Source organism: Anas platyrhynchos, chromosome 4, assembly GCF_047663525.1.
Source record: "Anas platyrhynchos isolate ZD024472 breed Pekin duck chromosome 4, IASCAAS_PekinDuck_T2T, whole genome shotgun sequence".
In the NCBI taxonomy this organism is placed as follows: Eukaryota; Metazoa; Chordata; class Aves; order Anseriformes; family Anatidae; genus Anas; species Anas platyrhynchos.
The window spans coordinates 5,140,061-5,165,526 of NC_092590.1; the positions used below are offsets into that span (position 1 = coordinate 5,140,061).

Genomic DNA, 25,466 nt, shown 5'->3' on the forward strand with positions numbered 1-25,466 from the left:
TGATGGCTATATCATGCCCTCACCATTTCACAAAGAGGCAAGTAATCACTCAGGAGAAGAAGAAAACATACCTTTGGGTGCACAGCTCTCGACCACACCATTTCACTACAGTGTTTCCTCTGTTCATTTGGCAATGCTCTGGCACCAACCTGTAGATGCAAAGACCAAGAAAAAACACATTCTGACCCACAACTTTCTTGCACTAATGCTGTGTTGCTGTCTGGCATTGCTGCTGATAGATGGTTTCACCATGCTATGTGCCACCTGGTTGTCATCTTCAGCATGAAGTGTAAGACTGGTAGTTACCTTTTGATATCCCTAAACCACTGTCTTTCACAAATGTAAAGAGAAAAGGCTTGGTTTTAGGTTTGTACCCTCCAGGCACATTTATTGCTTGGCCCAGGTCTCGATACAAATTGCTCATTATGTTTGCTCATTATGAAGCTTCCTGCCAGGATCATTTTCCATGCTATTTGTCTTCCTACTTTTCCCTTTGCTGGCTCTAGCTTCTCTACTGCATTAAAAGTTATTTGTCTTTACTTTCAAGGTTCAGTGTAATTTATACGCTACTTACAACCTCTCATTATCTACCCAGAAATGGACTTTTGCCACTGATTAGTGCACAGTACCAGTTCAAGCACCCATGTACTACACTATTAAATGCAGCTGACCATTTATTTCCATTACTTTGGTTTTCCTCTGTGTCTTTTGCAGAGGGGAACAGACAGATGGTCGTAAAGTCCAGTGCTAAGGCAGTAAACCCTTTGGAGATGACACAATCTTTTGTCACAGGCCTGAGAAGTGATTTGTACAAAGTACCCACAGTCATTCCAAGCTACTGCTGTACAAATAAATTAACAGTGAAACAAAGAAGACTAATGAACATGCAATATGTAAATACATGTATATTCTTAATAGCATTATTATATGTAAAATATTACTCCAGCGACATTATGCATTGAAAAATGAAAGAAATATGGACCACAAGGATAAAAATGGAAGTTGGCAGAGGTTGTAAAATGTGTCTCTAACCACAAGGAAGACTGCACTGTGAAAGCACCTAATCTCCATAGTATATTAAGCTATTAGTCTATTTAAGGCAATTATGGTCTGACTCACAACTTCTTGAGCCAACAGGAGTCCTTCTATTAATTTCCAAGTGATTTGGAAGAGGCCACAATGATTTATGCATTCATTCCCCTTGACAATTTTTGAAAATGACAGAAAAAAAAGACAAACCAAGATGTTTTCTCCAAATGTTTGGTAGCTGTCAGTTTTAAAGAACTATGAGAGTAGAACTCAAATTAACACAATTGATATAGCGTATAGTGTATCAAGCCAAGGCTTTCTGAGCTACTAATATAAAAGATGAATTCTCAAACACCAGACACAGGTGACAAGATAAGAAGCCCAGCACATCTTGTATAAGATATAAATAGATCCATCTGTCAGCAGTTACTTTATAAGTGAATTGCTCTCAATTATGTCAGAAACAGCATTTAATGAAATATGATTTTAAAATACTACATAGAGAAAGAAATCGAGCAAAGTAAATTCCCGATATAATGAAAATTGAGAAGAGTGATAGATTCTGCTGTTATAATTGGCAAACAGAATGGATGATTTTGATAGAGGTGACAGTAGAACAGCTTTTGGGTTATCATTTGGCTAGGACAGCAATCTTCTAATCATATGTTCAGTCTGTCTTCAGAGGTCATTTTCAAGGTGCATGTTCAGATGAGAAATAGCAGCATTATATGACAATTTCACCAATGGCTGCAAAGAAATGTTCATTACGTTGCCTTCTTGCCACTGGAGAAGGGACCAGTCATGTATCAAATGGTGGAACAGGTGTCAGGAGGAAACTGAAGTTTAGGTATTCTGAATTCGATCCTTCATTCAACCCACATTCGGCTCTTTCTCTTATGACAGGAAGTCAATGAACCCATATAAAGTGGTGGGCAAATGTTTTTTCTCCAAATTTATTTTTTTCTTTTTTTCCTTCAGTACTTTTTATTTCAGTCATCACAAGAGAACAGCTGGGAGAGAGCCCCAGTTTAGAAGGGAAGCTGCAGAAATGCCTGGCTTTGAGAGAGGTACAGATCTCAAACAATTAAGGGCAATTATATTGTTGCATAAAATCTATCATGCATTCACAAATCAAGAAACTTAATCTGAGATTGGGAACGTTTAAATCACAAGATTCATCTAGATCATATTAATGAACAATACCTACAGGTTGGAATTAAGGTTGCTTACATGCCTCATCCATGACCTTCCACATCATAACAAGCATATTTGCAGATATATTTTAACTTACATTAATTAGGAACTTCCTAGGATTATTTCTGGGGAATAATTAGAACATGTATAATGTATCTGACCCCAAGGTTATTATACTCTCCAAGTTAGCTTAATTCCCATATCCTTTTTTGTCTTGGTTTAACAGAGCCACAGAATGAACAAGTATCCCCATCCCAGCTGAATATATATCTGAGAGACTATGATGTATTTTTGTAGGCTACCTCTTCAAATTTATCCCACAACCTGGCTGATGAAAGCATGCCACATTTTTCTGAAATGCAGGTGTCAGCCTTAGAGACAGGATTCAATAATGGTGCATTTAAAGTTACTAGAAATACCATGGCTTACACAAGTAATATTGAATTAATTACTCCATCAGTTTGAGGTCAGTTGAATTATAAGTCGTATTTCATTGACAGATTTTTGTTGGAAATTAACATTTACATATAATATTCATCGGTAAATTAGGCTTCTAGACATGGAAGTTATTGCTGTTATTCAATGAAATGTTTTCTACTTTGTTTTTTGTTCTTGGGAATGCTGTACACCAAACGATATATTTCCCATATGAAATAGCTTTCCTGAAACATCTGCTGCCAGAAAGTTTGTCTGGAACTTGCAATGATGGATGAATTTTTGACAGGTAATTGCAATTCAGATCAGATGCAGACAGATTTAATACCTAGAAGCTCCCAGTTTATTAAAATCACCATTGATTTATTTAAGCACCCCGTCTCTTTTCACCACCATTCAGAAATTAATCACTTGGGTATGGTGTTCAGGGCCCATACAGCTGCTCATAATATGAAATACATCAGTTTAGCCTAACTTTATCTCTCTCTCAGCACTTCAGAAGAATCTATCACCACAGTATCTAGTCACCACCAAAACGGACATGTACAATTAACATAAGTCTTTCATGAAAGCTCAAAGAAATACTAGAATTCATATTAGTTACGTGGCTTCAACACTCCAGGCTTACTAAAGCAAATTCAGTATCACCACTATCCATTATCCCTATGAAGATGATGTTTATGTTTTTCTTACAGCAGCTGAAAGTATCAAAAGACATTACTGGTTAGGTTCCAGAAACTACTGCTTTTTACTGCTGGTAAAAAAAAAATAAAAAAATAAAAAAAAATCATTACTGAATAATATGTATGCCATATATATATATATATATATATATATATATATATATATACATACATATTTACACACACACACAGAGCTTTATTTAGATTTTTCTAGATCATGAAATAAATTGTGCAACTGACATAATTATGGTAACAATGGCAAAATGAAAGAAGGACTGCATCCAATCATGAGCTATACAGGCCTCAAAAGCAACATTAATGCCCCTCTGTTAGATGAAGTGAGATGATTTGTACTTGTTCGGGATTCCTAGACCACCATCCTGAATCCTCCCCTGCCCCCCAATAATGCCTAATCAGAGATTTTCAAGTTGCATTAATACTTTCTTCTTTTTGAAATTCATGTCTAACTTCTAGCACTACAGCGTTTTAGCTTTTCTAAAGATGAGGTAAAACACATCTGGCTACTCTCCCCTGTCCATTATTCCAGTCATTTTGTCATAGAAAAATCCAGGTCTGGCAAGGATTTACCCATGCTAAATCCATGCTGACTTGTCCCAGCCATCTCCTCCTTCATGTGCCCTTAAATGCATTCCCAGATAACTTGTTTCATAGTTCCCAAGTTCTGAAGTGAGACTGACTAGGTTGTAGTTCCCTCAAATTTGTCTTTTTTAGATGATGAGTGGCCTTTTCTGAAGACAGAAGGCAGTTTGCTGGCCATTCTATCCTTTGGTGCTTACTTTACAGCTTTAGTAATTGATTTATCCAGTCTCTCTCTCAAAGTAACTATACCTCCTTCATTTTAATTCCATGTGGAACCCAACAAGGGTGAATGTTAGTTGTTTCATTTGAATCACAGAATCACAGAATCTCTAGGTTGGAAGAGACCTCAAGATCATCGAGTCCAACCTCTAACCTAACACTAACAGTACCCACTAAACCATATCCCTAAGCTCTACATCTAAACGTCTTTTGAAGACTTCCAGGGATGGTGACTCCACCACCTCCCTGGGCAGCCCGTTCCAGTGCCTAACAACCCTTTCAGTAAAGAAATTCTTCCTAACATCTAACCTAAAACTCCCCTGGCGTAACTTTAGCCCATTCCCCCTCGTCCTGTCACCAGGCACATGGGAGAACAGGCCAACCCCCACCTCGCTACAGCCTCCTTTAATGTACTTATACAGAGCAATAAGGTCACCCCGAGCCTCCTCTTCTCTAGGCTGAACAAGCCCAGCTCCTTCAGCCGCTCCTCGTAGGACTTGCTCTCCAGGCCCCTCACCAGCTTCGTCGCCCTTCTTTGGACCCGCTCAAGCACCTCGATGTCCTTCTTGTAGCGAGGGGCCCAAAACTGAACACAGTACTTGAGGTGCGGCCTCACCAGAGCCGAGTCCAGGGGGACGATCACCTCCCTAGCCCTGCTGGTCACAGTGTTTCTGATACAAGCCAGGATGCCGTTGGCCTTCTTGGCCACCTGAGCACACTGCTGGCTCATATTCAGCTGACTGTCCACCATCACTCCCAGGTCCTTCTCTGCCTGGCAGCTCTCCAACCACCCATCTCCCAGCCTGTAGCTCTGCTTGGGTTTATTGCATCCCAGGTGCAGGACCCGGCACTTGGCCTTGTTGAACTTCATGCAGTTGACCTCAGCCCATCAGTGCAGCCTATCCAGATCCTCCTGCAGAGCCTTCCTACCCTGGAGCAGATCGACACACGCACCTAGCTTGGTGTCATCTGCAAACTTACTGAGGGTGCACTCAATGCCCTTGTCCAGATCATCAATGAAGATATTAAAGAGGACCAGCCCCAGGACTGAGCCCTGGGGGACGCCACTAGTGACTGGCCTCCAACTGGACTTGACTCCATTCACCACAACTCTTTGGGCCTGGCTATCCAGCCAGTTTCTAACCCAATGAAGTGTGCGCCAGTCCAAGCCAAGAGCAGCCAGTTTCTTGAGGAGAATGCTGTGGGAGACGGTGTCAAAAGCCTTGCTGAAGTCAAGGTAGACCACATCCACAGCCTTTCCCTCGTCCACCCAGCGCGTCACTTTGTTGTAGAAGGAGATCAGGTTTGTCAAGCAGGACCTGCCTTCCATAAACCCATGCTGACTGGGCCTGATCGCCTGCTTGCCCTTCAAGTGCCGCATGATGACTCCCAAGAGGATCTGCTCCATGAGCTTCCCTGGCACTGAGGTCAAACTGACAGGCCTGTAGTTCCCCGGGTCTGCCCTCCGGCCCTTCTTGTAGATGGGCGTCATGTTTGCTAGCCGCCAGTCAGCTGGGACCTCCCCCGATAGCCAGGACTGCTGATAAATGATGGATAGGGGCTTGGCCAGCTCCTCTGCCAGTTCTCTCAGTACCCTTGGGTGGATCCCGTCCGGCCCCATCGATTTGTGCACATCCAAGTGCCGTAGCAGGTCACCAACCAGTTCTTCGTGGATGGTGAGGGCCACATCCTGCTCCCCGTCCCCTTCCACCAGTTCTGGGTACTGGGTATCCAGAGAGCAACCGGTATTGCCGCTAAAGACTGAGGCAAAGAAGGCATTAAGCACCTCCGCCTTTTCCTCATCTCTTGTAACTAAGTTTCCCCCCGCATCCAGTAAAGGATGGAGATTCTCCCTAGTCCTCCTTTTTGTGTTGATGTATTTATAAAAGCGTTTTATGTTATCTTTAACAGCAGTAGCCAGATTGAGCTCCAGATGAGCTTTGGCCTTCCTAATCTTGTCCCTGCACAGCCTCGCTACATCCTTATAGTCCTCCTTAGTGGCCTGCCCAATTTTCCAAAGATTATAAACCCTCTTTTTTCTCCTAAGCTCAAGCCACAATTCTCTGTTGAGCCAGGCTGGTCTTCTTCCCCGCTGGCTCATCTTTGGGCACATGGGGACAGACCGCTCCTGCGCCATTAGGATTTCCCTCTTAAAGAGCGCCCAGCCTTTCTGGACCCCTCTGCCCTTCAGAACCGCCTCCCAAGGGACTCCACCAACTAGTGTCCTGAGCAGCCCAAAGTCAGCCCTCCGAAAGTCCAATACAGTGGTTTTACTGGTTCCCTTCCTGGCCCCGCCAAGAATAGTGAACTCCACCATTTCGTGGTCACTCTGCCCAAGACTGTTCCCGACAATCACATCCTCCACCAGTCCTTCTCTGTTTGTGAAGAGAAGGTCTAGCAGGGCACCACCCCTGGTAGGTTCACTAATCAGCTGCGTCAGGAAGCTATCTTCAATGCTCTCCAGAAACCTCCTAGACTGCTTCCTCTGGGCTTTGTTGTGCTTCCAGGATATGTCAGGGAAGTTGAAGTCCCCCACGAGTACAAGCGCCGACGATTTCGCAACTTCTGTCAGCTGCCTGTAGAACTCCTCATCCGTCTCCTGATCCTGGTTCGGCGGTCTATAGCAGACCCCGACCAGGACACTAGCCTTGTTGTCCCTGCCGATCCTAACCCAAAGGGACTCGATCTTGTCATTCCTAGCCTCGAGTTCTACAACATCGAAAGACTCTCTAATATAGAGAGCCACACCGCCACCCCTTCTGTGCTGCCTGTCCCTTCTGAAGAGCCTATAGCCAGGCATCGCAGCACTCCAGTCATGAGACTGGTCCCACCACGTTTCCGTGATGGCAACCAAGTCGTAGCCTGCCTGCTGCACGATGGCTTCCAGCTCCTCCTGTTTGTTACCCATGCTGCGTGCATTGGTGTAGATGCACTTCAGCTGGGCCTTTACCTTATCCTCCGGCCTTGCCATTGCTCCCCCTGGCACAGCCCCAACAGTCCTTGCTTCAGCCCCATCCCCCTTCTTACCTAGTTTAAAGCCCTATCAATGAGCCCTGCCAGGTCCTGGCCCAGGATCCTTTTTCCCCTAAAGGATAGGGACCCGTCTACGGCCATCAGACCAGGTGCTGAGTAAACTGCCCCATGGTCGAAAAACCCAAGATTTCTGAGTAGGCACCAGCCCCCGAGCCACGTGTTTAACAGGTGGGCTTTCCATGTCCTCTCTGTACCCCTCCCTGCCACCATAGGGATGGATGAAAACACCACCTGCACTCCCTCTCCATCCACTAACCGTCCCAGCCCCCTAAAGTCTCTTTTGATAGCCTTCAGGCTTCTCTCTTCAATGTCGTCACTGCCCGCCTGGACTATCAAAAGAGGATAATAATCAGAGGGGCATACCAGGTTGGGAAGCTTCCTGGCAACGTCCCTGACCCTGGCCCCAGGGAGGCAGCAGACTTCCCTATGGGTAGGGTCAGGCTGACAAATAGGGCCCTCTGTTCCCCTAAGAATAGAGTCTCCAACAACAATAACCCTTCTGTCTTTCTTGATGGAGGCAGTCCTGAGGCGTGGAGTCGACCTCCTCGCCCTAGGCATCCTCCTGGGAACACTTGCTACCTCTTCCTCAGCTACTGGTCTGTCAAGCTCCAGGGCCTCAAACCTGTTGCGTAAGGGCACCTGGGAAGGTGGGGCCGGAAGGGGAGGGCATCGCCTGCGATGTCGAGCAGGGACCTGTCTCCATTCCTCATCAACTCCTAGGTCCCCCCCCTCTGCCCGACAGCGACAGGGCAGGGGGTCCACCCCCATTTGGGGTGTCTTACCCCGGTACCTCTCCTTGAGGCCCTGCAGGGAGTTACTCCACCAGTCTATCTCCCGCTCACGCTCCCTGATATCCCTCAACCTCTCCACCTCCTCCTTGAGCTCCGCCACCATGCGGATCAGGTCATCCACCTGCTCGCACCTCACGCACGCAGTGTCTCTGCCTCCCGCGGATGGCAGCAGCAGGCTCTGACACTCCCTGCATGCGGTGACCTGAACCGCTGCATTCTTTAACGGGCAGTCGGTCTGGGTGTGTACCGACCTCCTGCAGAGCGCTCCGTGCCTGGTGGAGACCATTATCGCCTAGCTAACGGCTGTCGTTAAGAGGTGTTCGTGTGGGCGGGGGGGAGCACTCTGCCCTGCCTGCGTGAACCGCCGCGCTAACTGCCGCGCCACTCCCTTCTGACACGCCACGCCCTGTTTGCCCGTCCTGGTCGCTCGCGCTCCCTAGGGGCTGCTTTTGAACGGCCGGGGAGGGGGTGCTGCTGGCTCCACCTTCGCCTCGTCAGCCTCCCTCACGAGGGCTGCCTGGCGGCTCCCTCAAGTAGGCTCGATGCCGGAAAAATTAGCCCTGCCTGGCCCGATCCCCCGCTCCGCTGCAGAACGCGTCTGCCCCGGAGCCGATCGCCTCGGCAAATGGCCAATATCAATTGCTTTACTCTACCAGTAAAGCTTAGACCCCTATGGGGGGTTGATGTGGGAATGTTGAGGTGAAACTCTGGTTTGTAGTACGCAGGAGGTCAGACGACTGTACTGAATGATCTTTGCTGGTCTAAACGTACACAAATCCCAGCCATGTAAATCCCAGCTGAAGGTATAATAACATGGCAGAGTAGCATGGTTCTGCTCTGAGACAAGACATAATTTGTGGAAGCAGAGCAGAAAAGATGTTTGTGAGTAGATGAATTACGGACCGTTCTGACTCTAGGAATGGATGACTTCAAGGAGGGAGCTCCTTCAGCTTTTCAATACATTGCTCTCCAAAGTAAGACAAAGGTTTTGTCTGAGAAAAAGTGAACAAAAAGTTAACCATTCATGTGTTTGGGTTTCTGTGTGGTTTGTTGTTATTTTTTTTTTGTTTGTTTGTTTTTTATGCACATTTAAAATGAAGTGACTGTTTTTGTGCTGGTTACATGCGGTGTCTTTTATATGCATCTAAATTACGTTTACTTTGGGAAAATGTTAGGCAATAATGGAATAATGAAAGTTAAACTTGATTTTGTTGTTACACCAGACTGAAGCATGTTTTGAATCAAGTAATTGGAATTACAGTAGGCTAAAATTGCTGAAAAACGAGTTTGGAAAGTTGAAATGCATTTATTTCCTATTAAACCTTAATTAAAACATTTGGTTGTTTTCAGTTAAGAACTACTGGATTCATAAATGTAATACACAAATTATAACATTTATGAAGTTTAATATTTAAACCATATCATTTTCAAAATACAGAATTGTTAATTTTATTGAACAAGTTTTCCAGTTTTCAAGCAGTGACCTTGCAAACAGTTCAGATAATCGGTGATCCTTAAAAGCACAAGCCAGTGTTTTCAAAACAAAACAAATCTCCTACTTAAATATCTCTTTCTAGTGCTCTTCTAAGAGGTTAATTACTAACCACCGTTTGCTGCTTATGTTACCATCCTCATCCTCCATCCTTCACTCCTCATCTCTTCTTCTCTTAACCTTCACGTTGCCACTGTTGTTTTCAACCTTTCTTCTTGGATGGATGGAAAAACATGAAACAACTTTTCTAGCCAGAATAGAATAATTTCTGAATTTTATTTATGTATTAGCATTCTTCATTCTGGTTGTGTCAGTGGTCCACTGACTTAACTGACCAGCAGCCTGCATTCCCTGCCACCAGCCCCTAACCACCCCCCCAGAACAGAAGAACTGAGCAACCATTCTGGAAGGTTCTGGTGGTGAATGTTGTCATGAATATATGAATGTTCTTTACCCTCTTCCAGTCTTAATCCTATTTGTACTTTTTTCTTTTTTTTAATAACCTCATTGGAAGAAGTAGCTCTCTACATTTGCACGGGGTCACAGCGGCTGCTGCTCAGCAGGCATTGATCTATGGAGGATGGCACGGTTAGCCCACCGTGTTGCTGGAGGGCAGCCAATAAGCGATGACCTATGAATGACATCACAACCAGGTGATTGTGATGACCCATGGGGGCAGAGACCAAACTGTCCTTCAAGAAGGCCCCAGGCTCACTGCACCGTCCGGTGCTGAGGGGTCTTCATCTCCTCCCTCCCAGCTGGGCATGGTTGTCTTCTGCTGAGGTACCCCGGTACCACAGGGCACTGACCATGGCATCTGCCTGGGAGCGGGAGTGCCCGTACTCTGAGATGGGGCAAAGGAGCGTGCTCCTCCTCCCCGATCTCCTTCTTTCTGAGAACTTCGCCTGGGAGAACCTGATCCCCAAGACGATCATGGGAGTGCTGTTCTTAGCAGATGTTTCAGGTGGGTTGGGCACGGTAGAGCCTCCCCGGAAACAGAATCACACAGAATCACAGAATTTCTAGGTTGGAAGAGACCTCAAGATCATCGAGTCCAACCTCTAACCATTGGGACACACCAGGCCCTCAGGGGCCCTGGCCCGTAGATGGCACAGCTATCTTGTCGCTGTTGCGGACTCCTGCTGTGATGGCTAAAGAGAGCACGGATTGGCTTCTCTTGCGATGCAGCGACTGACAGGCGCTTAGGCTTGGCAGCACGGGACTGGCTGCCAGGCCCTGTGGCCCACGTAGACATGTCCTGATTTCTGCCTGTTCTTCCTGCAGGTTATACTGCTTTGTCACAGAAGTGTGTCCAGCAGAGCGGCACAGACAGAGGTGCTGACGAGCTGGCACAAATACTCAATGACTACATGAGCGACTTTTTGGAGGGTAAGAGCCATGCTGCCAGGCTGTTGTGTATCGGGCCCTGAGGTTGCTTGCGGAGGGCAGAGGCAGCCTTGCTGCACCACCTGCTCCTGCCTCCTTGGAAGGGCTGTGGAGCTCACTGTGGCCTGGGGGGACAGTGGGAGCCGTGGGGCTCCCGTGGCAAGGGAGGAGCGCAGCAGGTCTCTTCTGCTGCCCACTGTGATGAGGGAGGCCCCAGTGGACTGCAGGCTGGCAGACGTGCCTCCAGGCAACAGGAAGGGCTGGAAGGACTTTCCAGGGAATTACAGGCCCGTCAGTCTGATGTCAGTATCAGGGCAGGTTACGGAGCAGGTGATCCTGAGTGCTGTGACATGGCACATGCCTCCAATGGAGGGATCAGAAGCAGCTGGCGTGGGATTTTGAAGGCTAGGTGCCTCCTGACTACCCTGATCTCCTATGACAAGGTGACCCACTTGGTGGCCCTCCTGAGCCCCTTATCCTGGGGGATGTCTCTGACCGTGAGCATGTGGTGGCCACCACTTTGGCAGCATTTGCAAGTGTCCCCGCTCAGAGATCTTCACCAGGCATCTGGACGTGGCCCCGGGCAGGTGGCTCTGAGTGGCTCGGCTTGAGTGGAGACGGGGTGTGGGACCGGAGCAGATACTCTCCAGAGGTGCCTTCCAGCTTGCACTGTACTGTGCTTGTGTGGCCTCCCAACTCACTGTACAGGGGCCAGGGCTGTGGCTACAGGTGGCTTGCCCCACGGATTCCGGAAGAAGGCGCCCCATAACTCTGCCTTCCCTTCTTTCTCCACAGTTGTGCTGGATTTTGGAGGAGACATCCTGAAGTTTGGAGGTATGTCCTTAGGAGGAGGCTGCTTCCATGTCCTGCTGCTGTGCAGTGTTTCCCGCGGGAGCCGCTTGCTCTGTGCTCTGGCCTGATGGAGCAGCTCTCTGGCCACGCAGCAATCCCTCTGGTGGTGTCCCTGGGCTGCTGCAGCTGCGGAGGAGTGCTGGGCAGAGGGTCCCCCCGCCACCCACCCTCTTCCCCTGCTGCCCTGGCTGGTGCTGTGGCTGGTCTGGCAGAGAGGAGGGGTCCCTGTGGCCAGGGTGCTGTCCTTCAGGAGGATGCCCTCCCACAAGCCCGTCTTCCTCTGCACGCCAGCTGGCCACTTGCTGCTGTCCCTCAGGAGAGCCTTCCCCTTCCCCTCACTTTCCCCAGGGGATGCTGTGCTGGTGGTGTGGAGAGCATCAGAAGCTCAGCTGCCTCAGACCATCAGCCTGGTGCTGCAGTGTTGCCAACAAATCCAGAAGAAGCATGGCAGTCGTGACACGCATTTGGGTCAGAAGCTCCACCTGAAGATAGGTATGGGCGCTGCAGGGTCAGCTGTGCCACGTGCACAGCCCTGGCACTCTCCAGTGCTGCTGACTGCTGCTGCTCCCCGGTGTCAATGCTGCTTCTTGCTCTCTCCCCAGGGATCTCCGCAGGGAAAATGACCATACTGTCTGCTGGAGACAGGGACCATCAGCAGTACTTCATCTGCAGCAACGCCCTGGATGAAGTTATGATGGCCCAAAACCTTGCGGTTAAAAGTGAAGTGATTGTCTCGCCCACCTGCTGGGAGCTGTGTGAGCAGGAACAGATCCAGACCAGGCTTTTTGGTCGCAAACGGGTTCTGAAGGTAGGTGGACGGGTTGGCCTCTAGAGCCTCTCTGAAGACCCGCACCTGAGAGGGAAGGAGGCAGGTGCTAGAAGGCTGAGGCGCTGGATGTGGAGAGAGTTGTAGCTGTAAGGGTTGGTAGAGAGCTGAAGCAGTTGCCCTTCCACCTCAGGGGTAGCTCTGGGTAGTGCTTGCTTGGTGTGACTGGCCGAGGGAAGCACAGGAAGGGTGTGGGCCCCACCAGCAATGTTCCCCGTGGGTCGCGCAGCTGTCCTGGAGAGCTGGGGCATGCTTGGGTGATGTCTGCGTGGCTTTGGTCCTTCTGAGGAGGCACTTCTGTCCCAGCTGAAAAGCCAGAGAGGTGGGCTTGCTGCACCAAGAGGTTCTGCCCTTCTCTGGAAAGTGAGAGTGGAGGGGCAGGCTGTGTCTCCCGGGGCTCCTTGGGGAGGCCAGTGGCAGTACTTTTGTTCTGCGTGTCTGCAGGTTCAGAGGACGGAGCACATGTCTGGATCAGAACGCGAAGATGCTGCAGGCCAGTTTGACCAACACACGAAGATGCGGCGTTTGGAAAGGCTAAGTGAGTCCCTGCTTCACCATGTTCTGAGACTGGCTGGAAAAATGGGGCCTGCCTGCTTCAGAGTTCCAGGGAGGAACTCCCCCTGCCCTCTTCCACCTTTCAGTCAGCGTTCGTGCCTTTGTCCCTCCTGTGCTTCAGCTGAGGCTGTCGCTGCCATCCCCTCCTTCCAGGGCACGGCTCTGGCCAAGCAGCTGCAGAGGGGAGCAGGAGGAAACGCCAAAGAATCTTTGCTCTGCTTTGCCCAGTGCCAGCCCCGTCTTTCAACCCCCTTCTAGTCCCATCCTGCCAGTGAAGGCCTGCATTTGCTTCCCTTAGGGCACCAAAGGCCACCTTTTCACGTGTCCAATGATCCTAAAGCGGCAGCAAAGATGCAGAAGTACATACCAGAAGCTGCTCTCAGGAAGGTAAGGCCACTGCTGCTGGAGGCTTCATTTTGGGAGGGCAGAAGAAGGTGTGCGTTGCATGGGTGGAGCTCTCGTGAAAACAGACAAATGGAAGAAAAAGCACCCTGGGGCGGGAACCCAGGGGACCTGATGCCAGGCTTAGTGGTGCCGCATGTGCCAGGCATCTGCCCATTTTGTGCTGCTCCTCAAAGAGGCACGGGTGGCGGGAGGTGGACTTGCCTCTGTCTTTTCCATGACTCTGCTCAAGTCCCTGGGACGTGCCAGAGGGTCGCCCCTCGCATCCGTACTTGCCGCAAGATGGAGTGTTGCTGGAACATTCCCCTCTGTCGTTTGTGCTATGACTCTGCTATGACCTGCCTGCCGCAGGCTGGCCTGCGATTGGCACCGAGCAGAGGACTTACCCTTCCTCCAGTAGTACCTGGTATTGCCAACATGCCTGATCTCCCTTGGTACGTGGCACGGGCCCAGAGGAACCGCCGGGAGAACAGGCTGGCAAAGCTGTCGTGCTCTTCACTTCCAGCTGGACGTGGATATGCCGCTGCACCTGTGGTCTGAGCTACGGCCAGTCACCAGCCTCTTTATCCAGCTGCAGTTTTCTGAAAATGCCAACACAATGGATCTTCAGAGGGGCCTCTGTGATGCCACCAGGATGATTTCAACAATCATCAGTCCTCACAAGGGCGAAATCAACAAAAGCCTTCTGTTTGATAAGGTGAGCGTGGGGGAGCAGTCCCACCCCCCGAGGGTGGCCTGTGTCTGTTTAGTGGAGAGGGACTGAGGAGCAGCTCTGCCTTGCTGGTGGGATCAGTCCTCTGTGGCTTTGTGTTGACCTGCAGCTGTACTGGTCTCCCTGGCAACTGCAATGGAACGGCATTAGCTGCTGGCCATAGGCACTGTAACCAGATGTGTTGCATCTGTCCTCTGCAGGGCTGCACATTCCTCTGTGTGTTCGGAATGTCTGGAGCAAAGCTGCATCACGAGAGCACCCATGCCTTGGACAGCGCTCTTCAGATCTTCAGCACGTGCTCCACATCGTTGAGGAATCTTGAGTGAGTGTGTGGCGGTGTTGCAGGGCATGCGTGCTGCCTGGGACAGCGCAAGGGGGCTGACCAGCAAGAGACGTGGCCTCCTGGCTTGGCCTCCTTTGTCCCTGGCAGGACTGAGGCAGCACCCTGAGAAGCAGCAGGTGGCCCCTGGGCTTAGCTCACGGCAGCCAGGCGCAGTCCCTCCAAGCAGAGCCTGCCAGGAACAGGGCTCGGGCCTAATCTCAAAGTCGCTGGCATTGTAGGTGCTCTGTGGGTAGCACCTGCTTTCCTCCACTAGTGAGAGGGGCTGTGGCCTGCTGCAGGTCGCAGCCATTGGGCCTCAGGGGAAGGGTCCAAGCCATCTTGCGTGCACCCTCCCCACGTCCCTTGTGGGTGGGCTGTGTGGTGCCCCGAGCTCTCCAAGTCCCCAAGGCATGCACCGGCTGTGGTCCCCCTGGTTGGTGCCAAGGGGAGACGTGGGAAGTGGCAGAGCGGGGCGAGCAGGACTGCGCCTGGGGCACCACTGAATTTGCGCTTCTCTCCCTGTGTGCCAGGGCGATGTCTATTGGGGTCACCACCGGGACGATGTTCTGCGGCCTCTGTGGCCATCCGGAGAGGGCTGAACATACAGGTACCGCACCTTAGTCTGAAGAGTGGGAGGCTGGCGTGGGTGTGCTTAAGCATGTCAGTCATGAAGAGATGGGAAGGCTGGGGCAAGCACATATGCTACAGCCTGCCGAGAGCGGCCCAGATGTCACGGGTCTCCACCTGAGGTGGGAGAATGGCCTCAGAGACTTGCGGTTCCCGCTGGGTCCGCTTGCCCTGCTGCGGGGTTGACCTGTGCCTGAGGGTGTAGTCCCAAAGCTGGGAAAAAAAAACAAGGAAACCTTGAAGAATATAGAGAGGCCTGTAGCTTGTGTAGTATTTCTATAGCTTGTATAGTCTTTTAGGTGAGAGAATATGGGAACAGAGAGACAGGTAGCCTTGAGCTAGCAGGAGCAAGGGAGATAAGGGACAAAAGGTGAAAACAAGGAGGAGAACAACAGCTCCAGACTAATCTGTAGTAACCTTTTGCTCATTAAGGGTCGTAAACGTATTAAAAATCGTACCCATCAAAATGCTAACGTATGCTAATGTGGGATTTGGTGTGTCCCTGCTTCCCCAGCCCCCACTCTTTCTCTGTAATGTGCAAACTCAGGAGACATAAGTTAGGTGAGCTGTAATAGCCAATCAAAAGTACCCAAAGAGATAACTTTCACAAGTTTGCTGTGTATAAGTAACAGTGATTCAAGTCAGAGGTGTGCTGGCTTTGCGGAAGATCGCCAAGCACCTGACTCTGCAGAGTTATATAATAAATTATTTTATTATATAATATATATATATATTTATATAATGAATTACTTAATTAAAAGATCTTCGCTCTGTGTGCTCATTGGTGCAGTGCACTAGGCATGCACCTATGGACAACAAGGGGAAGTAGCCCTTGGCCTTGAAGGGTGGGGCAAGGCTGCTTTCCTAACCATGTCAATGTGTTCTCTCTCCATGGCAGTGATTGGCCATAAGGTGAATTTGGGTGCCCGCTTGATGGTGCACTACCCCAGGCTGGTGTCCTGTGATGAAGACACCTACAAGGCTTCTCGGCTGCCCAGTTACTTCTTCAAGGAGTTGCCGAAGAAAGAGTTGAAAGGTGTTACAGATCCCAGCCCTGTCTATCAATATGTGGGGATCACCAACAAGCGGTGAGTGTCTTCCGAGCCATCTGGATGGGGCCACAAGGGAAGCCAAGGGTGCAACCTTGACTGGTAAAGAGGAGCTGTGCAGCAAGAGACCATCCTGGCCTCCCACAGAAATCCCTTCCCTGTGGCCAAGAAGATCCAAAGGCCTGGCATGGGTCTGCTTTGTGCCCTTCTGCCCTTGTGTCTCCTGCTGCTAAGAGAGCTGCGAGTGACGCCAGTGGGGTGTGGAAGGTTGTCCTGGCTTTGGAGACGCACGCTAGCCACGCAGGCTTTTTCCAAGCGGCTTTCCGCTGGGCTCCCTGCCCTGTGTTTGCTTCACTATGTGCAAGGCTAAGGCAGAGGTCATTCTGATGCAAGGAGGATTTTTTTCCCAGCTCCTTCTGCGCAGGAAGCTTTGGGTCAGTCATGTCGCCTTGGGGAAAGGTGGGCCACTGGGCCACTCTTCCTCCTGTCTGCCTGCTCAGTTCTCAGCTGTCCCTCCGGGCCAGGGTTGGAGGACCTTTTGGATGTTAACGTTGCTGTCTCTTGAAAACTACCAAAAGACTTGAGCCAAAGGTGCCAGGTGCTTGTTGTCCTGAGCCACTAAGTGACACAGGTCCTCCTTTCCAAGAGGCTTCTTTTGCTTGTCCAGGGTGGCAAAGCAGTCTACCTAGCCAACAGCACACCCTGGCTTCTTTGCCCCATCTGGGCTTTCTTTGGTTTTGGCCTCTGGCGAGGGACTCCCAACACCTTCTGCTGTCCCACCATGGCTGCTGGCCTTCTTTGTGCTTGAAGCTGTCCTGGCATGTCCACTGGAATGTTGGCCGGGGAGCATGCTCCGGACAGCATGCTGCTGGAAAGAAAAGCAGTTACCTGCGGAGGGTCTCCTCCCCTAACACAGCAGGCTCTATATCCCCTGGCTTCTGACCAACTAAGTGAAACTCATGTTTTGTCTTCTCCCGCTTCTAGCATCTTTGACACGGATCGTACCAAGAGGAGGTCGGACCGTCGCCCCTTGCTGGGTAGGTAGAGAAGTCCTCGCTCTTCAGAACCCCAGCTGCTTCCCTTTGCCCAAAGCGGTGCGCCTTGCTGGAGGTTAACCCTGGTAGGCAGCTGAGCCCCACACAGCCCCCTCCCTCCCTTCCTCCCTCCTCTAGCCTGCTGGCTAGTGGGGCAGCATGAGAAACTGCAGAGGCCTTGACACTGTGCCAGCACTGCTCGGCAAGAGTTCAGTGTGTTCTCGGCGTTCCTTTGGTGGCAAGTCCACCACATCACAGCACACTCCAAGCTCCTGTGAAGACAAGGAGCTGTATCGCAGCCAAAACCACAACAGGCCCGAAGACACCACCTTAGCTACAGGGTGCCGGCAAGAGCTCTGGGGCTCAGGGTGCAGTGAGATGTTTGGCATGCCTTTTGGGCGCAGCTGCCTGCAGTGTCTCCAAGTGTGCCCTCCAGTCTTGGGCTGGATCAGTGTGGGGAGCTGCGTCCAGCTGGCTGAATCTCGTTGCCTGTGGGAGGAGAAGCGGAGGGGAAAGAGCTCCTACAAGCTGCGCCGTGTGGCCAGTGGGCAGGCGGCTCTGTTAGAGCTCTAAGGAAGGCAGTGGTGCCAAAGCTGAGATGAGGGGCTTGGAAGGAGGCCTGGGTGTAGGCAGGCTTACTGACGTGGTGGAGGGAAGCCGCCGTGCCAGCAAAAGGGAATGCTGCCCTGCTTTTCAGCATGCTGCAACAGCTTGTTTCCTGGTTGGTCTTCACAGGTCGGGAGGTGGAGATTGACCTCTTTGAACGCAGCTTGAAGGCCTACGAGACTTTGGGACAGCCGCGCATCCTGGCGTACGCAGGCATTCTGGGCTCTGGAAAGAGCCGCTTACTTACTGAGCTGGCCTTTCTGGGCCAGGCCGCTGGGCACAGGTAAGTGGGTTTTTTGAGACCCTTCCCATGCCCGTCCCCTGACGTTCGTGGAAGACTGCGATGCCTCTGCCCTGTGCCTGGCCCTCCGCCCCCACCCCCGGGACTGTGCACCCTGCGTTCCTTTGCAGTAAGAACCAGGCAGCGTGCGTCTCTAACTCTCCTGTCTTGGCAGGCGTGGGCTACTGGGGGCCTTTTCTGCAGCTCAAGTACCTTTTGCTTTTGCACCGCAGGGTTGTCACCATGGAACTGACCGAGGCCCACATGAGGCAGCCCTTCTCTGCCATCCGTATGCTGGTGGCCAGGGCCCTGGGACTGCAGGCAGGTGAAACGTGCGAGGACTGGCAGCGCACCCTGCAGGCCAAGCTCCAAGGGGTGATAGCAGAGAGCAGATACTGCCTCCTCAACAACATTTTCCTCGTCAAGGTGAGAGCGAGAGGGAGGCCTCCTGAGGTAGTCTGGTGGTTGTTTGGGTGTTCTGCTGGGCTGGGAGTTGCAGTGCTCATAGCACCCCGTTCTGATTCCTGGGTCCAGGGAGGCTCCTTGTCTGTGGTGACTTCATGTCCTGTGCATGTGCCAGGTGTCTTGGTCAGCACCCTGGAAAGGCCAGTGAAGAGAGGCTTGCGCTGACCTCATGCAAAAGCAGAGGCGCTTTGCTCTGCCGTCTAGCTTGGTGGATAGGCATGCCTGGTCCCAGGATGATGTTTCTTTCTGACTCTGCTTTCCTGTCCAGTTTGCCATCTCAGACGAGGTTCGCCAGATGCATGACCTTCAAATGAAAGGGGAGTTGCAGAAGACTTGCAGGGAAGTGCTACAGAAGGTGAGCGTTCCTCCTTCTACCTGGGTCAGGGAAAGAAAACAACCCTGCCCGCTGCAGGCTCCACATCAGAACAGCCTGAGTGGGCAGCAGGACGATGTGCCAGGGTCATCGCCCTTCAGGGCCCAGGAGCCCCTCCTCCCAGAAGCCCCTCTCACGCCCTCCCCATATGCCTCGTCGTAGCTCGCCTCCTGTTAAGTTGGAGGCTATGTGCCCTGGAGGAGGATTGACGCCTTCTGCATTCCTTTGCCCAAGCTCCCTTCTTCAGAAGGGCAAGTGATGTTCGAGGAGGCCTTAAAGTCTTGCAGAAATGAAAAGCCAGTAAGCTTCTGAAGAGGGAAGCGGCTGGGGAGAGACTTCTGAGTATTCTCCGTCTCCGGAGAGAGGCTACATCTCCTCCCCTAGAGGATGCTTGAGAATCCGCCAGACTCCACGCAGAACCATCTGCTTTTTTCAGACCCTTGGAGGAGAATTTGGCATATTTGTCATCGACAACGCCCACTTCATCGACCCTGCCTCCTGGACTGTCATGTGGCCCGTGCTCCAAAGCGTCACGCTCTTTATGGTGATGAGCTTAGCTCCTGGCCACGAGAGAACGGAGAGCTTTTTCAAAGCTGCAGCAGACAGCACAACGTCCCAGAGAATCAGCTGTCTTCATCTGGAAGAGCTGAAACCTGCAGCTGTGGTGCAGAAAGTCTGCCAGGACCTTGGAGTGGTCAGCATCCCCAGGGATCTAGCAAGGTATGTTGCAGGCCACGGAGCTCTTCCGGAGGGCTTGGACCTATGCTGCCACGGAAGGAAGTCGCCCCGCAGGAAAGGAAGCACGGGGCCTTCTGGCAGCATCCTTGACTCCAGCAAGGACCTGGGTTTCTCCTTAAGAACCACCACAGCAGGTGTGAGCTAAGAATAGGCAGCTCCCAGGACGCAGCACGTGGGCAGTGACAGCCCTTTGCTGTTGCAGAGGAGGGAGGGCAAGGCAGGGAGGAAAAGGGAGAGAAGAGGAGAGAGGAGAGCAGAGGGAGATGGGTACCCAAGCCTCAGCGTGGGTCAAAAAGGCTTTGACCAATGTAGCCAGGCTGCAGTAGGGATTCCCAGGAGCAGGGGGTCCAGCCAGCTGCCAGAGCAGATCTGGGCTCCTGAGGACAGGGAAGATCAGGCTTGCTGTGTTGTGCTTTGGACATTGCCCACGACCATTTCCCCACAGACTCCAGCAAACAGTGTAGGGTCAGGGGTCCCAAACGCCCAAGCCAGTGGGAGGACCGCCCCCTTCTGAAGTGAGCCGTAGCTGTGACAAAGAGGCTGGTTACCCTGTGAGGCCTGAGTGACTCGCCACTCGCCCATCAGAACTGTGTTGCACCATACTTCCCTGGTGTTGGTCACTGCTGGGTCTGCTCCTGCCCAGGTTCCTGATCCAAAGAAGCTCTGGCATCCCATATTACTGTGAGGAACTGCTGCACTGCCTGCGTCGCGACAACGTGCTCTTGTTCAGCACTGGGAAGCAGGACAAAAAAGTGGAGGACAACTGGGAGGGCTTGATCGGTAAGCACTCTTGTTGCGGACTGGCTAGATGCTGTTGCACGTCACCCCCCCCCCCCCACACACACACACACATGACCGTGTCCTGTGGCTTTCCAGTGACTCTGGGCAGAGTCCGATCTGGCAGCAGGACAGAACTTGATCTGGCTGAGGTGTGGGCTCCTGCACACCTTGCCGTCACCTTGGCAAGCCACCAGCTCCCTCGAGAAGAAAGCCCTTCTGCAGGAGAGGGTCAGACCTGGGAAAGTGTAATCCAAAACCAGAAATGCCCGCAAAGGCGCTGGGAACTGAGGAGCTTGGCAGTAACGCAAGAGCAGTAATTGTAAGAGCAATGCCAAGCAGAGTGCTGTTGCCCTGGGGACAGCCTGCATGGGCTTTGCCTTTTGGATTATCACTGGCAATTTCCCTGGCTGTGGGAGGGAGCGCTGTCAAAGGTAGCAACCGCTGTGTTCTGTTGCGGGATATTCATTCAGTACAGCTGGGCAGCAGGTCCGAAGGCAGAAAAAGAGTTGCAAGGGCAATGCAGACAAAACCATTGCAGTGGAAACCGGTTTGCCCTGCTCACTGACCGCATTCGGTGCGGGCCATGAAGTGCACCCAACCGTGACAGGTTGGACTTGCCACACCTTGTTCATGCTCTCTCTCTCTCTTCCCAGCTTCTGCAGTTGAGGCTTCACTCGTTGTCTCAGCCACCTCAAGCTCCAGTGCTGGGAATAACAGTGGCAGGGTCTGCACCATCAGAGCAGACGTCAGCCTGGAGACCACCGTGCTGCCGGCCACCTTGAAAGGTGAGGGGCTGAGTTCGCGGCTGTGCTGGGGTCCTTTCCTGGGGTGCACGTGAGAGAGGGGATGGGCATCGGCATGCTGCAGAAGCACCCTCTCAGCCTGGGGGGCCCTGCCAGGAAGGCGACTCTGGTCTGAGCAGACAGAGCCCTGCGCTTAAGGGCACAGATGTCCCCCTCCAGGCTGTGAGGCCCACAGCAGTTGTGGGGAGCTCCAAGTCCAGCTCTGAGGTGCTGAAAGCGCTCTCTGCTCTCTGTGTGCGCTGCTGGGCGTCAGCCTAGTTCAGCTCTGGTAGGTTGCATCACGGGTCGCATGTACCCGCAGGATCGTGCCCTCCCCATCCTTGGTGGAGGAGCTCTTATCCCTGGGCCTTGTTGCCTGTGGTTGCAAGAGGAGAGGAGCCATCTTGAAGACATTCCCCTGGACTCCAATTGCCCAGCAGGTGCCATCTTGAGGAAGAGAGGCCAAAGTCTACCCTGTTTCCTGTGGTGGAACTGTCCAGCCTCTCCAAGCTCAGGCTCCAGGACACAAAAGAGAGAGACGTTTTGCTTCTTCTTGACAGAGATTGCACTGGCTGAGCTGGACCGGATCACGCTGCAGAAGCAGATGGTTTTGAAGTTTGCAGCCATCATAGGGCCAGTGTTTACCACCCAGCTGCTGGCTCACATCCTTCCCACTTGTACCAGGCAGCACATGAATAGTTTGTTGGATGGGCTGGTGAGCGACAACATCCTTAAGTGGCTGAAGGACACAGGGGTGCCCAGAGACATCCAAGATGCTCGAGAGGGGCCGTCCACCTCTCAGCAGGCAGGGAGCGGTAAGTGGTGGCAGTAAGGTAGACCCAGGAGTGCTGTAGCTGAAGGGAGGCCTTCCCCCACCAGCTTTGTGCAGAGGGAAATTCCCAGCGGCTGTTGGGAATGTCTCTACCACTCTGGCTGAGGCCACCATCCATTGCCTTGCAGGGGTGGAGAGGCCGTCTACAAGCAAGGAGACCACGGAGCAGCAGGCTGGCGTTCTGGCCTTCTGTGCCCCACTGCTGCAGGAGGCAGCCTACGAGCTGTGGCCCAAGAGACAGAGGGCCAGCACACAGCGCAAGTGTGCTGCCTTCCTGGAGAAGCACGCGCACAAATGCCGGCGCTGCCACGGAGGGGACTTTGTGGCCTTCCACCGCTTCGCCGTCCCCAGTCCCCAGGACGGGGAAAACTGCCAGGGCTCTGCTGACGAGGATGACTGGCACAGCTGGGAGGCCTTGGTGCTCGCTGGAGAACAGCTGAAGAAGGACAGGACTCACATCCCTGAAGGTAGGCTGTGTGCCCTGCTGCGGAGCCCCCTCCTTCTGGTAGCCCAGGCCCATGCAGGCTGGGGCCCACCAGGTCCCCAGCACCAGGGATAAGCCAGGGGACGAGGACGATCACCGCAGCTCTTGTGCCCTGGGTCTGCTCGGCAGGACCCTTGCAAGCCTGCAGCTCTTAGCCCGGGCTACGTGGGGAGTCCCTTGACACGCTCTCTTCTTCCCAGGTAGTGCAAATGCCCTGCAGCCGCAGCAGGCTTTCTCGAAGGAGGAGTTCAGGTGAGGAGACAAGGTTCTGATGATTGTGGAAACGAGCGAGCTCCAGGGGAGACAGATGGAGCTCTGCCATTTGGCTGCTGGCTGGGACTCCAGCTTTGGGAGGAGGAGGCTGGCTGTGGGGTGGGAGCTGGGATGAGACAGCAGGAAATAGGGTTTTGTTGCTACCCGTAGGGAGAGCAGGGTCATCTCAGGTGATGCTCATCTGCTCTTTGCTCTCTTGGTCAGCACCCTGGACGGTGACAAGTGTTCCTGCGAATGCGAAGCCATCATTGAATCAGTGCTTGTGCCTTTGGCTCGCCACTATGTGGCAACAGGCAATGCTTCCCGAGCCTTCTACTACCTGCTGGAGTGTGCGGCTGCCTACCTGCACGTCTCCAACAGCTACATGGTGAGTGACCCTGCTTGCCAGCACGCACTGCACCTGGAGTCCACTGCAACAGGACATGCTCGCTGAGGGGCCTCCCAAAAGAAACAGTGGGGGCAGAGCCGGACTGTTTCCTGCGCTTTGCCTCTCCCACAGCAAGAGACGCGGGGCACTGAAGCAGGCCCGTCAGCACAAGCTGCGTTACCTGGGAGGCAGTCTGAAGGCTCCCTTGGTGCCTGAGCTCTGAGCCCACGGGGCACTGTGCTAGGGCAGGGATCACATGGGGAGATGCGGGCCCTCCTAAGGCAGGTGCCACAGGAGGCAAGAGGGAAGGGTGGAGCTAGCTGGGGGCTCTGCACCGATGCTCACCTGCTGCCTGTGTGCTTGCTCAAAGGCCCTTATGAAGCTCAGAGAAGCAGAGGTCCTGAGGAACTCCATGCGGAAGACAGCAACTGTGTTAGACTGCTTTGAGAAGGCGACCTTCTTAAGCCTCAAAGCGGAGGTAAAGCGGCAGGGTGATGCCCTTCTTGCAGGGGGTGTCCCTGCTATGGCCAGCCCCTTGTACGTTTCTGCAGCCTCTGCAGGAGGAGAGGCTTGGGAAAGCGGTCCATGTCTGCATGGCTTCCTCTTCCTGTGCAGGTCTGCTGTATCCTAGGATGCGTGGGGCTGGCCAGGAAAATGACCAGGCAGGCGCTGAGCCTTCTGAAAAAGCCATTCCCTCAGACATGCTCCGGAGCCTTTGTCACGTCTCTGTGGGAAAGGTTTCAGCGTGCTCTTTGTGACACAAACAGAACACCCTCACTTCCGCTAGAGGCTCGGTAAGCAGCAGAAGGGAGAGCGTGGGAAAGGAAGAGTATTCTGGTGGGAAAGGAAGAGTATTCTGGTGCCAGGCATTCAGGCCCAGGCCTGCCTGGACTTCAGGCCACGCCTAAGCTGTCCCATAGCTCATTAGCAGGACCGAGGCATTAAGGCACGACGTGTGGGTCAAACAGGGGCCAGTGCAGCCTCACGCTGCCCCCCTGGGCAGCCCCTGGGCCTTTGCGTAGAAAGCAGCTTGTGCCGAGGGATGTACCTGCTGGCACGTTTCGGATGAGGCCGGGGTGGCTGGGAACAGAGAGATGTGAACAGCGAGGACGGGCTTAACAGGGGAAGGAAGGCAGTGACCTCAAGGGACGGGATGGGGTTGGGTTAAGGTTGGGGGGGGGAGGGAGGGCGTGATGAGGAGAAGGCTCAGAGTTGCGATAGTCCTTCTCCTGCTGGTGCCTGGCATCACTTCCCCCCCGGTGCTGTAGTGCCAACACACCCTCTGTAGCGGTTGGCTGCCCCTGGCAGCACTTCTTCGTTTGCCCACTTCCATGCCGGCAGCCCTTTCAGCACCAGCTCCCTTCCTCTGAGGAGGTGTACGTGTCTCAGCTGCCACCCCACTTTCCCCTGCCCAGTCTGGTTTGGTGCTCTACAGCCGCGCCTCTGGGCTCAGCAGTTTCTCTTATGTGGCAGGAGGAAGAAGGTAGCCTGGATGCTTCAGCAGACCCGCTGCCTCTCCTCACTGGGGCACCTCTACAGCCTGGAGGACACATCAGGACGACAGAGCTTGTCCCGCCTGGCAGCTCGCATGAAAGCCAACGTGGACAGGAGAATAGACTCCTTAAAGGAAGAAGGCTTCCACCCCGACAACTACCTTTCCATCCCTGCTTTTCTCAGTGTGTCTTAGTAAAACATCTGTTCTCTTATGGTGGTGGTTGTCAGGCCTTGCCAGGGAAGGTTCAGTTTGGAAAGAAGAAGCAAGTTCTTCTCAGAAAAGGAGAGCTTGCTCCCCCAGCAAGAGATGCGGGGCACTGAAGCAGGCCCGTCAGCACAAGCTGCCTTACCAGGGAGGCGGTCTGAAGGCTCCCTCGGAACCTGTGTGGGCACCTGGAGAGAGACAGCATGGGCAGGATGGGACGTTGGAAGCTGCCGTAGTGCAGAGCGAGCAGAGGAGGGGAGGGCCACGGTGGGGGGGGGTGCTCCAGAGTCCCCGCAGGGTCAGGTGGGCTGCTCCGTCCCGAGGCGTGCTAGGAGCTGTAGTTCTGCAGTGCCAGGCGGCCACATGGGCTCCGGGGTGCCGGCCCAGGTCCTTGCTGCGCTTGATCGTTGGGCTGCTCCTCGTTGTGAAACATGGGATTAGAAATTAGAGAGCGATGGACTAAGAATGAATATGTAGGCAACACTCCTTGCTTAATATGTGCTACTGAGATGGGGAAGATGCTAAAACTTCTCCAAATTAATATTT

At 52.6% G+C, this 25,466-nt stretch overlaps 1 protein-coding gene across 2 annotated transcripts; it reads left to right on the forward strand.

Moving 5' to 3' along the window:
- The first annotated feature begins 10,218 nt into the window (after positions 1-10,218).
- On the forward strand, positions 10,219-25,172 carry LOC113843545 (adenylate cyclase type 10). Of its 2 annotated transcripts, XM_072036823.1 has the most exons (25): positions 10,219-10,440; positions 10,761-10,865; positions 11,658-11,696; positions 12,063-12,206; positions 12,317-12,522; positions 12,985-13,078; positions 13,394-13,482; positions 14,003-14,194; positions 14,410-14,531; positions 15,062-15,138; positions 16,057-16,246; positions 17,192-17,244; positions 17,977-18,130; positions 18,361-18,553; positions 18,861-18,947; positions 19,402-19,685; positions 20,347-20,483; positions 21,137-21,268; positions 21,826-22,080; positions 22,226-22,564; positions 22,782-22,833; positions 23,059-23,221; positions 23,592-23,699; positions 23,837-24,015; positions 24,695-25,172. In XM_072036823.1, the coding sequence occupies exons 1-25, from the start codon at positions 10,287-10,289 to the stop codon at positions 24,906-24,908; spliced, it is 3,762 nt and encodes a 1,253-aa protein (XP_071892924.1). In that variant the 5' UTR covers positions 10,219-10,286; the 3' UTR covers positions 24,909-25,172. The 2 variants fall into 2 exon arrangements, with proteins under 2 accessions (XP_071892924.1, XP_038034758.2); XM_038178830.2 differs by lacking the exon at positions 21,826-22,080.
- Positions 25,173-25,466: the final 294 nt, after the last annotated feature.

Excerpts from the sequence above, each read along its gene's own strand:
- LOC113843545 (XM_072036823.1), top strand. The coding sequence starts at position 10,287 with ATGGCATCTGCCTGGGAGCGGGAGTGCCCGTACTCTGAGATGGGGCAA. Across the intron at positions 12,207-12,316 it reads GAAGCTCCACCTGAAGATAG|GGATCTCCGCAGGGAAAATG; the intron begins GTATGGGCGCTG and ends CTCTCTCCCCAG. Across the intron at positions 18,554-18,860 it reads ACAACATTTTCCTCGTCAAG|TTTGCCATCTCAGACGAGGT; the intron begins GTGAGAGCGAGA and ends TTTCCTGTCCAG.